At 33.5% G+C, this 13,045-nt stretch overlaps 1 protein-coding gene across 2 annotated transcripts in view; it reads left to right on the top strand.

Moving 5' to 3' along the window:
• LOC139694831 (serine/threonine-protein phosphatase 1 regulatory subunit 10-like) overlaps nucleotides 1-11,287 on the top strand; it is a 68,201-nt gene extending 56,914 nt beyond the window's left edge. For both annotated transcript variants that reach the window (XM_071593354.1, XM_071593345.1), the window contains exons 7-14: nucleotides 3,106-3,332; nucleotides 3,479-3,557; nucleotides 4,628-4,954; nucleotides 7,928-8,011; nucleotides 8,181-8,340; nucleotides 8,527-9,097; nucleotides 9,212-9,614; nucleotides 10,647-11,287. In XM_071593354.1, the coding sequence (XP_071449455.1) occupies nucleotides 3,106-3,332; nucleotides 3,479-3,557; nucleotides 4,628-4,954; nucleotides 7,928-8,011; nucleotides 8,181-8,340; nucleotides 8,527-9,097; nucleotides 9,212-9,614; nucleotides 10,647-10,783 (1,988 nt within the window). In that variant the 3' untranslated portion in view covers nucleotides 10,784-11,287. The remainder of the gene's footprint in view (nucleotides 1-3,105; nucleotides 3,333-3,478; nucleotides 3,558-4,627; nucleotides 4,955-7,927; nucleotides 8,012-8,180; nucleotides 8,341-8,526; nucleotides 9,098-9,211; nucleotides 9,615-10,646) is intronic.
• Nucleotides 11,288-13,045: the final 1,758 nt, after the last annotated feature.

The raw sequence follows: 13,045 nt of genomic DNA, 5'->3' as shown, positions 1-13,045 counted from the left end.
AGCTCAAGAGAGGTCGATTTCTCCGGCAATTCCAAGACAGCGTTAGCATTGTTGGGACTTCTTTTTTAGATTGCCAGAATTTTGCGCAGCCATAAAGCCGGTGCATTTCCTGCTCCCACGAGGTTTCTTTCATCTATCTTTCAAGTAAATAAAAATCATGAAATAAAATAAATGATTCAGCTTCATTCGTTATTCACAGGAGCTTCTTCCTTACTTGTACGATTGTCCCTCGGGATATTTCTATTGCTGAAATATAAGGCCAGTGTTAATACAAAGGCGAAATACGATTCTTAAGACATTGACTGTTTTATGCGTCGTCGCTCGTGTTTATGCGCCGCACATTTATACGTGCATTATGAATAAATATTTATAATTCAATTTAGTCAGTGGCCTTGACATGCAAATTAGAAATGAGCAAGGCCTCAACATAATCTTTGTGCTATTGCTACGCCTTGAGAGGTACTTGTGAACTTCGGCTAGTTTCGGAATTCGTAAAATTTCCGTGTTTCGTTGCAGTTTAACCTTACTGGAACTTTTATAGTATTTTTAAATTTAGTTTTTTTAATAATATATTAATAACTAGATCGGGCCCTTTATTTTACGTATGACTGCGGTTACAGTTCACCAGATGAGTTTGAATTGAATGCTACTAACAAGTATCAGGTCAATTTTTTCCTACACATTGTTTTGTTCTGATGTACATACCTCTTCAAAGAGTTTGGGTTACTTTATTTTAATTTGTATCAAGGCAACTTTATTAGCTAGCTCAAAATTCGCCCAGAAGATGAAAAACTTTCAGTAGATCTTCCTCTAAAACTATTAATGAAAGGCAAATAGATAAAGCTTCCAAACAGGTGGATGCTTGAATTTTTCAGGGGGACACTTCAGGATAACAGCCGATATACCTATGCAACCCATTAAAATTTGTATGAAATATTTCATTCCTTGGCTAATTTCCCGTTTAAATACCCCTGAATTCAAATAATATTATTTTATCTGTACTTATGTTTTTCAATGAATATTCTTAGAATTTATAGATTTTTTTGTTTGCCCTTCCTTTCTTTATTTGGGTGCTCTCTATCCTATTTGTAAAATCACTGCTAAGTTTCTTTTGGGTCAGTGTTGCTTTCAAATTTGATTTTGAAGTGGCCCTGTTCTGCTCTATTTTTAAAAGAGAAGTTAGACTTAGGAAAAATTTTTTAGGCATGACATATGACTATCGTAAGAAAAGAAAACTGCAGTTGGGTGATAAGATTCTTCATACATTTGCCAGTTTGTGATGAAATATTCAGATGTAATGAAATTGCTTGTTCGATAATGAACAATGGAAAACCATAATATGCACTAGAGTTTCCCTCATGTTGTTTAACACTTTAACTAAACTGATTATTATTATTCCAATAATATCTATATCAAAGAGTGAACCACATCATAATATAACCCAATTTTTTTTAAAGTTATATTAATCGTTAATTTTCACCCCGTTTCACAGGAAAGGAGTAATGATCTCATGAGGTTTTAAAAAACATTGAATAGATTATTGCAATTTCCATTGCATTGTAATTTACCCTAAAGACATTAATCCTTTTATTTTCTGTTATTAGTATTTAGTTTTACTTATATTTGTTTAATAATATTTGGGTTGGTTGCTGAAAATTGGGGGTATGAAAATCTTTTAAGAAAATTGGAAACATTATAGAAAAATCTGGCTTTGTGTATGCATAATATTTTTTATCAATCAAATAGTAAAGGGTAGAAGGGAGATCTCATAACTTCTTTTTTTCTAGAAATCCTGGCATATTAGCCTTTTATCAAAATAATTTTGTGGCTGTAAATTCAAACTGCTGGCACATTATAACAGTGTACCAATTTAATCTCAATCTTCTATAGTAGATAATTTTGATAGGTGGGGTTAGAGCTCATCTGAAACTGCATATGCATATATTTGGTCATATGCTATGTGTAATTTTTCTAATGTGCCTATTGTAGAAAGGGATATCAAGCTAACATGTTGTTTGGATCTGAGAATTACTTACTCTCCCAGGACCAACACAATGTCTCTGGCGTCTAACATTTCAGAAATGACATTTATATGTGGGTCCAGAAGAATCATTAGATCATACCGAGGACTGTCCAATTAGTAGCCAGACACTACGCTTTTATTTATAATGAGTTTACACCTCAATTTTTAGCCATGTAAATGAATGCTGTGATGAACCATTAATATATAATTTTGAAGTAACTTTTGAAAAGTGATTCTTAGCTCTTGAAAACTGTAAATCAGAAGGTGCCAATAATATGACTGACATCACTATATGAAAAAAGAAATGTTATTGTATTTTATTTTTCTACGTATCCTTTCGTATATTGCTCTAAGCACACCTACTATTTTAATTTTTTTACATTTAAAATCACCTTATTTATACACAACAATTGTTTGAGTGCCATAAGTTAGGCAATGCTCGAAAGACTTAATATAGGCTTAAAATATGATAGGAAATAATAATAAATTGAACCCCTTATTGTGTATGAAAGTAAATGTATTCCTTTGATATGAATAAAATAAATTTTTAAAACAAGATTGCTTCGATTATTTATCCTGATCCCAATCCTGTAGAGTGATGTTTCAAGTTATTCATGTATGAACATTATGAAAATATATAAATTGGATGAAAATTAGTAATAAGTGAAAGCAATAATCATCCAAGATTATTATTCCGAATTCCACTTTGGTTTCATTTTAATAGTCAAGAAACCAGTTTTTCATCTAAATGAAAAATTTAAGAGGTGCACAATGAAAATTTATAGGTGAACCTAGCTACATACGTGCACCATTTTTTAAGTAATGGTGCGTTTACTTCAAAATAATGCTGGAAAGATTAAATTTTCTAATATGTGGTAATATGTTGTCCATTCAAAAAATTGTATCTTACAATTCTCCTCTCCCATTGTTATAAATTAAATTTTCAGGTGATTCCCACTCTAGAACATAAAATAAGCCAAAGATGATGCAGTACAATTGATAAAAATCATTATTTTCAAGACAGTTTTGTAGCATAAAGTATTCACAAATATTAATTAGCCATTAATTTTGTATAATTTTAGCATCAGTTGCCTTTCTGCAAGAGAGTGATGTCTTCATGGATGCATTAACGGCTGTGTCAAGGAAAGAGCCACGTCGTAGAAAGCGCAGAACATCGAGTAGCAAAGATGATGACAAGAATAAAGGAAAAGAAAGTGAAAATAAGAAGGAAGAGCCGGGGGAAACACAGGGAGGAACACCTCCACATTCACCTGATGAGAAAACTCCCCCGATGAAACTATCTTTCAAGGTTCGGTGAATTCATTTTTTTTTGCAGAGTTATGTTCTTGTAAAAATGTTTTTGTTCCATTTTTCCAGTAAGATACTGTACATGAAAACCCAGCATCATAATTTTCTGTGATAATTGAAATGTTGCTTCTTTTTTAATTTAAATAGTTCTATCAAGATACATTGGAAACTGATGATGAAGCAAAGAAAGTCAAGGAAGAAAATTTGAGTGATGAAGAAAGGAGAGGTAAGCTACAGCTGTATATTCAATAATTCTATATCAATTGTTGAACTAGGCCAGAATTACTGTTCTTAATTTTATGTCTGTACTGTAGCTTATTCTGAAAGGAGTGGCATTCTTTTTTTTCTGGCCATGACATTGAGTTAAAGTAAAATTGAGATTGAAAAACACTCCTAGATTGGAAATTTACCCTGGGAACACATGGATTTTTAAAAATATAAGTGCCTTCATGCTATAATTAACTTCGAATTGTGACAAAAATTATGTTTTGTTTAGAGTAGAAATGCAGCTGAAGTCACATTTACATCACAAGTCTCTTTGAAATTTAGTTATTAATTAAATTTTAATTAAAATATGTTGATGGTACAATGGTATATATCTTGTGAAAGCCACATTACATGCAAAAAGTTCATTGCTCAAATCAAGGGCAAGACTAAAATTTTATCAGCATTTTTAATTACTCGGGTGATACATTTGTGATAAAAAGTTCTTAAATAAATTTAAGGGTTAAGTATGTGCAATTTCACAAAATCAAATAACACTAATTATGCAGAATGGAGAAAAATACTAATTCTCTTTATGGTTCATTTTTAAGGACCTTTGTACTTGCGTTGAATCAACACTTGGAAATTTTATTGTGTACATAAATCAACTAAAACAACTCCTAAACTGATAAATTGTAATTTCTCAGCTGTAAAAATAAAAGAAAGCTTAATTTTAGATTGTATGTATGAGTTGTGTTTTATGATGATATTTTAATTTGGCTTGCATGACCGTCCTAATATTTACCATATTGATGAAATTTTTTCTTTCTATATCCCACATCGCTATCTGAAACGCTTTTTTCTGTGGTATTGAAGTGTAGCACAAGTTATGATTGATCTAAGTCATAATGTGTTGAACGAAAATAGGCTCATAATTGTTATACTTAACATTATCATTGATTAGTAATCCCTATCATGCCTGAATTTTAAGTATAGTTATTGGTGGTGAATTTAATAATCAACATTTGCACAGAAAACTTGTATTTGTACAAATTAATACACAGTCATTGACTTCTTTGATGCTCTTTTTAGCTACAACTCCAACACCTAAGGATGAGGATAGTCCATCTGCTGAAAATGAAGCTTCTGATGAAGATTCAAGGACAAGAAGTTCCAAGAAGAAAATTGAGCAGGACATGTCACTAGCCAGAAAAAGGATTAAGAAGGAGGAAGATGAAAATGACAGTTCCGCTGAAAGTGATGATAATTGGAGAAAAAGGGAGGCATTAAGTAAAGGCCTTAGAGGCATCCTTATATACCATAAAAGGACGTCAATTAAAAATAAGAAAATTGTTAAGTGGAAAGAAGATGGAGAGTTGGAAAAGGTTGTCTACTTTGAATTAGATGAAACTGAAAGAGGTGGGTCTCTTTGTTTTTTTCTCGGAAGTGGAAAATGTATATATTTGTGTATGAATGTGTATATTTATATTTATTTCTGTGTGCCTACTGTAGTATTTACACTGTCTTTGTGTTCAATGAGTAAATCTGGAGAGAAATATGTCGTGCTTTCTCCAGAATTTATAAATTAACTTCCTTTTTCAAAGGAAGTGACTACAAGTAAATATTATTTTTTAATGTATACTATATGCTACAAACCATTATAATTAATAAACTATTATTATCATTCTCCTGATTAATAATAAAATTTGAAAGTTACGTGGTAAAAGGTTTCACATTAGAATATAGTTGAAGAAATATTTATACCATATTGATTATGGTGAAAAAGTTGTTATAATGGTATGTACGATGATGATTTTATAAGAGAAATAGTTTTCTTAATTGTTCCTCAAATTTTATTTCATATGTCACAAAAATGTTGTTGGTAGAGATAAAGGCAAATCTAATACATCTAGTCATAGTCAATGTAGCCTAATTATTCACAGAAAGATGGAAGCAGTAATATTATAGCAAGCTGCAATGTGTGCAAATTCACTGAGGAGGAAACACCAGTGATAGGGCGTTGGAATGCAAATGTAAAGGGAGAGCAGGACTTCAAGCAGTTAAATAGTGTTTAAAGAATAATCAGCTACAGTAGGAAACCAGTTAAGCTTTCAGGAGAAAGAGTTTTGTGATAATTAACCCCATTTTCAGGCACAAGCTAGTGTAAATACCTATGGAAATTGCTTGAAAATACTGGTTATATATTATTATTATATAAGCCTTAGCCAGTCAGCCAATGAGTTGTAATCATTGCATAGTGTATTTCTGAGTCATTGTGATAGATATGGGATGAGAATTAATCATAAAAAGACCTTGGTGATAAGATCCTCTGGGAGTAGCATGACTAAGATCAGCATTGAAGTTTGGGGACAAACAAAAGTTTGATTTCAAAAGATTGAAATTTATTTAGAGTATTTTAGGTGAAAGTAGGCAAAGTAGTTTGAACATTAAAAGAATAATTGCATTAAGTTAAGAAGTTTTAACAAAGAAACAAGTGTGGAAGACAGGCACCCTAATCAAAGGTGCAAGGAAAACACCAATGACAAATTTAATGTGGAGCATAGTTTTGTATGGCTCAGAAACTTGGTCATCGAGGCCAGATAGTAAGCATTCATTAGGGGCTCTTGGGAAGTGGATAAGAATGGAAACAAATAAAATGGACAGATAAGTAGGCGAACAATGAAGCTTTAAGGATGATAGGAGAAAAGAGATGGCTATTGGGAGAAATTTGAAGGCAGGACTAGTGGATGTAGGAGATACTAAGAGATAATGGGATACTGAAGCTTGTTATATAGAGGGGAATTGTGATGAAGAGGGATGAGTAAAATAGGAAATTTGTGTGGAATTAAGAGAAGAAGAAAGTATGCAGAGCTAAAGAAAAAGTTATTGTAATATTTACTATAGGGTCAGAGGATGTTTTTTTACTGTGCAAATCAAGGCTTTTGAGCACACAAGTGATTAGTGTCAGGATCCATTAAAAAAACTACTGAAATATTGCAGAATGAGAGCTTTACCTCTTTGATGTCATTTATGGAGCAGTTGTCTGCATTTTATGGCCATGCATTACACTTTTAGTCAACCATATTTCGAAGCAAAGAACTTAACCAAAACAGTGCATATACCATAGTTGGAATTACTAATGGTGAATTAAGAAATTATGTGGGTTAATAGAAACATTAATGGACATTTTGAATGAAATAATATAACAACAGATGAAATTTGAAGTTGTACATGTGATGCCAGTTACCAATTTGATTTGCATTTATATGATTACCTGTCATAGTGATTTTTTAAATTCATAAAAATCCAGAGAGGTAAAAATTTTTGTTGCAACAATTTTTTGAGCTGCCACTGATTTATATTTTATTTAAAAGTTGAATAAATTGCTTTGGCTGCCTACAATTTCCTCACTGCCCACTAAAAACTTATCAAAGGCTGTAGAAATTAGAAAATTGCCATGAAAGTGTAAAAGATTTCAAAGAATCAAATGAGATATTATTTATGTAGGATGTGCAGAGAAGTATTTCTGGAAAATGAAGTAGGTATTTGTAAAATCTTTGAATCTAAAAGAACTCTGAAATCCAAAATCTTTACCAACCCTGCCATACAACTACATTACTTCTATCATTTGCTTCGCAATGTGTCTTATTTGGTATTCATAAGTAGACCAGCTTTGTAAATACAAGGCTAAAGCACTTTTAGAAATTAATTCCTAGTCATGGTCATGTTCTTTTCTTGGGACTTATGCTGCAGTTTTGGACTGTAATCCTCTAATATGCAATTGATGGACCATGGTAACATTAATAGCCTATGCCATGAGAGCCTCGTTTAGTTTGAATTTACATTTTGGGGATATGTTGGGTATTCACTGGATGTTTCCTAAAAGTGTCAAGCTAATATTGATTTGATGATGATAGTGATTGGCTGAGAAAATATATATAATTTCACTATAGTCAACAGATTCAGGCGAGATGTAGTGGAAGTTTGTCATTATGAGAAAAAGTTTGTACTTTTCCACAGATTTATTTGTGACATCAAACTCATTTCAGTTCATCAAACCATTTTCAGGTACAAGATAGAAACGCATTGTACGTAACAAATAATTCTGTAGAAAAGTACAAATGTTTTCTCACACTATATTCATTTATTAATTGTAATATTATTCTTAATAGTGTAATGGATGTATTTAATCTTCATCAAACATTTGACTGTTTGTGTCTATCTCATCATTATAAATAGACGTGTGAACATTGAATCTGAATTTATTCCCACTATTAATGCTAAAATAAGTATAACTTTGTTGTTTAATTTCTTTCTTATGTGTAAGTTTTATGATTATGGTATCAAGCTTTGTGTTGTTAATGAATTAATTAAAATTTCTGGCTTTTTTAGTAAATGTGACCAAAACATTTATGGACATGAAGCAGATGGAAAGAACTCATGAAAGAGAGGCTTTCCAGATGGCTAGAAAGCTAGGTAGGTTTTATTCTTGAAAAAATGGATTATTTGTACCAAAGCTTAGCTCTTGAGTGAATTGTTCACTTAAAATTCACTTATGAATATATTTGTAATGTTCAAAAAAATAAAGTGTGGTGAGTTGTTGAAATATGGAATTAATTTTAATTAAAACATGGTATTTTTGTAGCTCATGAAGATATTATGGAAGAAAGAATACAGTGGCAGTCCCTCGTCCCCCTTACATTGCCTCCACCATTGGCAGAGCCTGGAAGCAAAAGCCGTGAGAAAGATGTTCAGTATGCTCGTGAAAAAGTTGTGCTTCAGTCACTTTACTTTCACCGAGATATGTAAGTTTATCTTTTAATCGGTATATGAATAGTTGGTTGTCATATATAATCTCTTTTTTTAGTTGTGTAACATATATAATAATTAATATTGGGCCAAAATGATATTGATTTCAAATTTGTTTTGTATTGTCAAAAAATACTTGTGGTGGTGATGAAATCATTTAACATTATCTTTTTTTCTGTCAGGATACCAGATTCTCCATCTGAGCCAGATAATGAGATTCATCCTACTACTGATCCGGCAATAATTCCCCTTAATGATGCATCAGGAAATCCTGACAGCATAAATGACTTTCAGTCAACTCCATGGCCTGAGCCAAAAAGCTTGCAGCCCCCAATTTCAGCTGGTCCACCTGCAGTAGGTCCCTCTGGGCCCTCAGTGCCAGTTCCCATGATGCCTGGGATGACAGAACACAATGATCCCAATTATATGGCTCAACACCCTCATCCTCACATGGTTCAGGGCCATCCTATGATTGGAGGTGGGATGTCAGGTCCATTTGGAGGAGGAATGCATCCTAACCAAATAGGAACACATCCCATCCATGGTGGCTTCACCGCTCCTACTATGGGTGGACCAGCTATGGGAGGAGCTCAGATCAGTGGTGTGGATAACAGCATGCATCAAAGGGCCTCTCATGTCATGATGTCTGGCCCAAGGCCTATGATGCATCCACAAAATTCCCAACAGCTTCCAATGGCTGGCATGATGAATCCAGGCATCCAGGGTGTTGCTGGTGCAGGTGGTGACTGGAGGGTACGTGATGCAGATATACTCTTACTTTCAATAGAACTGAATTTTTTTAAAAGTGTTTATACCTTGTTTCACAATTCCAAGTTACTCATTTGTGTGTTTCTTTTAATGACTCAGACTGCTGATGGAAAAGTAGTTCCAGTTGAAGATTCACAGCCCATGGTTATGTATGCACAAAGTGGTGTTTCTGAAGTGGGGATGGCAGGAAATAATGTTCCACAAATAGAAGGTGAAATGAATACTACTGGATATGAGATGGATTATGGAGTACAGTACCAGGAGGGAATGGAAGAGAGTTCTGTGGGAGGGCCTGGTTATATGATGCCACCAATGAACTATGCAGGAGGTGCTACAAACACTGTGAGGCCACCTCATGGCGGAACTATGTATGGGCATCCTCCGATATTCCGTGGCAGTGGCTCTAGGGGTGGACGAGGTGGTCCCACACCCCGTGGTGGACCTTGGTTTAGGCCAAGTGGGCCTCCCCATGGAAGAGGAGGAAACTGGGAAATGGGAAGAGGTAAGAAGTGCATAAAATCATGTATATGACCTAATTATTTACATAACTGCTCTAATTTAAGGTTACCTGAATGCATTTGTAAATATGTTTGCTAATGCTGATGAATTTGGTAATTGTGTCAGGTTATTCAATTTAAAATTATTTCAGGAAAGGAATGAGTTATGAAACAATCAGTTCTGCTCTAATACTGGTTACTGAAAATGTAAATGTAATGTAATGGTTAACAAATGTAAATTCCTTTTTATTTTTTAAAATAGCAATTCTTTAAATTTTCTTTAAGTCTTATTGGGAATATAAAGAAGGTTTTATTGGTGACAGAATGTTTATATTACTTAATCTTGGATGCAGGTGTGACAAGGCATTCTTGACATTTAAAGGAAAATTTTAAAATTATTTAGATGTTAATTGTAATTCTTTGCAGTCCTCATTTGTAGTGCATGCATTTCATGGTCTCTTTGTTATGGAATATAAATATGTTGTTTCGTACTAATGACTAAGCCTGCCAATATTTTTTCATGCGTTGCAAACATTTTTCTAGTTCTGAATCTCACTTGTTTTTAATAAATTTCATAAGTATTTCATTTAATTCTTAATTGTATGCATTTTTCATAAAAATTCAGCCACAGAAAATTATTTTGTTCAGATTAATTTATTCCAATAATTCAAGAGTTGTAAAAATTGGATAAAACTTTAATATCTACCTCACACATTCTAAGCAATGTACTCTGCAAGCAATGTAAAGTCTAAAACATATTCCTTTCTCAGCATAAGTAATTAGATGTTTTTCCATAACCAACTATCATTAGATAAGTGACTAAGAAATTGAGCTTCCTAAAGTCATTTAATTTTCTATCTTTTGCCTTTGACAATGATTTTACTGGTAGCTTTCTTAAATTTAGTTAAACTTTATTTATCATGTATATCATCTCTATTGTTTGCAAATGATACTAATGAAAATTATTAAAATTTTGTCACTGGTTTTTAATATAGTCCTATATTTTCAAAGGCTCATGGTATTTTATCCTCCCGCAGGTCGTGGTGGTAGAGGCAATATTCGTGTTACTCCTTGCAAGCATTTCCGGGCAGGTTACTGTAGAAATGGCAAACAGTGCAATTTCCTTCATCCTGGTGTAAATGGTCCCCCAGTGCCGTACATGTATTCTGAATAAAACAAATCTTCAGAGTTGTGGAATTTATTTACCGAATGACTGCAAAAATGGCTGTGAATTATTCTGCCTGGCTGACTGCTCATATATTCTACTTTCTCCATTCCATTCCTAATGGAGGTATGGCAGATACTGTGAAAGGCAGGATGTAAATATATATATATATACATATATTACTATGTTCATTTGAATTGATTAGGTGCCTGATCAAAGCTAAGTAGTATTTGTTAGCTTGATTAATAATTTTTATATAGGCTGCTCTCCAGAAACCTTTTTCAAAAAGGACATGTGAACTCTGTTCCAAGGTGCTAAAGTGTTTTAATTTATGTATAACAATCCAAGAGTGAATGACTTTCAAAGTGGTCTCAGAAGAACTTGGAGAATGTGTATTCCTTATAAATGATTGTGAAAGTGTCATGATCATCTTTTCCAACTTTTTTATTTTATACCTCACGAGTTTATAGAACAAATGTGTGTATTTTGTAAAAAAAACATGTAAATATTGCAATAATTAAGTGAAAGAAATATTTTAAAAGTTTTTTATTTCTATTATTATTGTTATTACTGAAGTTTATGTACATACATAGAACAAAGAGGGGTAAGGTAAATTTACAAGAATTTCAAAGGAAACTTTACATTTGAATGAATAGTAACTGATGGCAAATATTAATAGTATAGACAAGGAAGCAGTTCATCATTCAGTTCTTCCACTTCACACTTTCTATATCTCCCGCCACCATTCACATCTCATTTGGCCTTTACCTTGTGAATTCCAACCACTTTTTTCCTTGTGCATTTGTATTCAATTCTCATCCTTCTATGCAGTTTTCCTCTCTTATAATAAAATCTATATGATTTCAGTCTCTCGTGACTTCTTTAATATTTCTACTACCTCTATTAGTTTTTTCTAAAACTGTCTCGCCTAATTACACCACCAATCCATTCTAACATCCCCATTTCTGTTGCTTCCAATTTCTTCTAATCCTGTATACCTTTTGATATACTTTCCAGCAGAGTGATTTAACCAATGAGGCTATCGAGGCGACCTCTTACGTGGTGAATTACCAGAAACTCAGGGGGTCCAGTTTCAAGTCCTGGTGAAGGTTAATGATTTTTATACTGTGAATTATGGGCATTTTTATTCTCATTAGCAGATGACTCCATTACGATTACTTTCAAAGCATTTTCTGCAGTTCTTTGGATATATAGCAGTAAATTGAGTAGCTTCAGGGGAGATATGGTAGAAGTTGAAGTGAATAACTGATCATAGCACTTTTCCACTTGATAATTTTTTTTTTACAATCAGTTATTCAATATATATCCGAGGAAAGCATCTCTCTGCTTAAAAGTTAGCTTTAATCTTACATAAAGACTTGGGTGCAATGCATATGACTGTGATGAGAGGAGTCATGTACACTTAGACAATGTTATTAGTGGTGGTTTGACAAGGCCAACAAGTTTAACAATTGACTTAATGGGACACAAATAAATCATAATGCAGTGCTTAATTTTGGAGAAAGGAATTTCTGTCCTGTGGATCAGAGAAAGACTTACTTTTTGAATTGGCAGAATGAGCTTTGTGCTGGAAAGTCTCTAAGAGGAAGAAATTCTGCTATCTCATTGACATGCAACTCATAGTCTCCACCACTAAAGTCACTGGTAGGGAATGTGACACACCACAGTAGGCAGCAGATGGCATGAGGCCACCCCCCCCCCCCCTCACACAGAGAGAAACGAGGGATGGATGGAGAAGCTTGAAAACAAAGAAAGGCAGACGACATTGTACCAAGCACTTCCTCCAGCCTCATTTCTTTTTGGTTGGTATTAATGTTGATTTCGGGCACTACAGTCATTATATGGCAGTCCCATGTCTTACGTCAAGGGTTTTGACGACAAAATACAATATTAGTGATAGTACATGCATTTGGGTGAAACTAATTATTCCCTAGATACTGGAGGTGGCAAGCAGCATTTTTTTTTATGTCTAACCCTACAGTTGCTATCCTATATTGTCCATGTGAAGGAGTCCTTGAGTCTGTTAGTTATGGCATCTTTTTCCAAAATTTTATATTCATGAGCTAAGCAACCAATGTATGTAGGAGTGCAGAGTAATTTGCCAGATCTATGCGCTGAAGCATGTGGCTCTGAATTTATTTAGTATGTTTAACCTAGCATTGAATTGACCCTATTCTTATGATTCCTGATCCAACTCCAGAAGCATTTCTGTGATGCTTTTCATTTTATCACAACCGTTTTTAATGAAAT

This window comes from Hetaerina americana, unplaced genomic scaffold, assembly GCF_022747635.1.
Source record: "Hetaerina americana unplaced genomic scaffold, ioHetAmer1.1.p SCAF_1, whole genome shotgun sequence".
Classification (NCBI taxonomy): Eukaryota; Metazoa; Arthropoda; class Insecta; order Odonata; family Calopterygidae; genus Hetaerina; species Hetaerina americana.
This window is presented reverse-complemented; position numbering and strand designations above follow the sequence as displayed.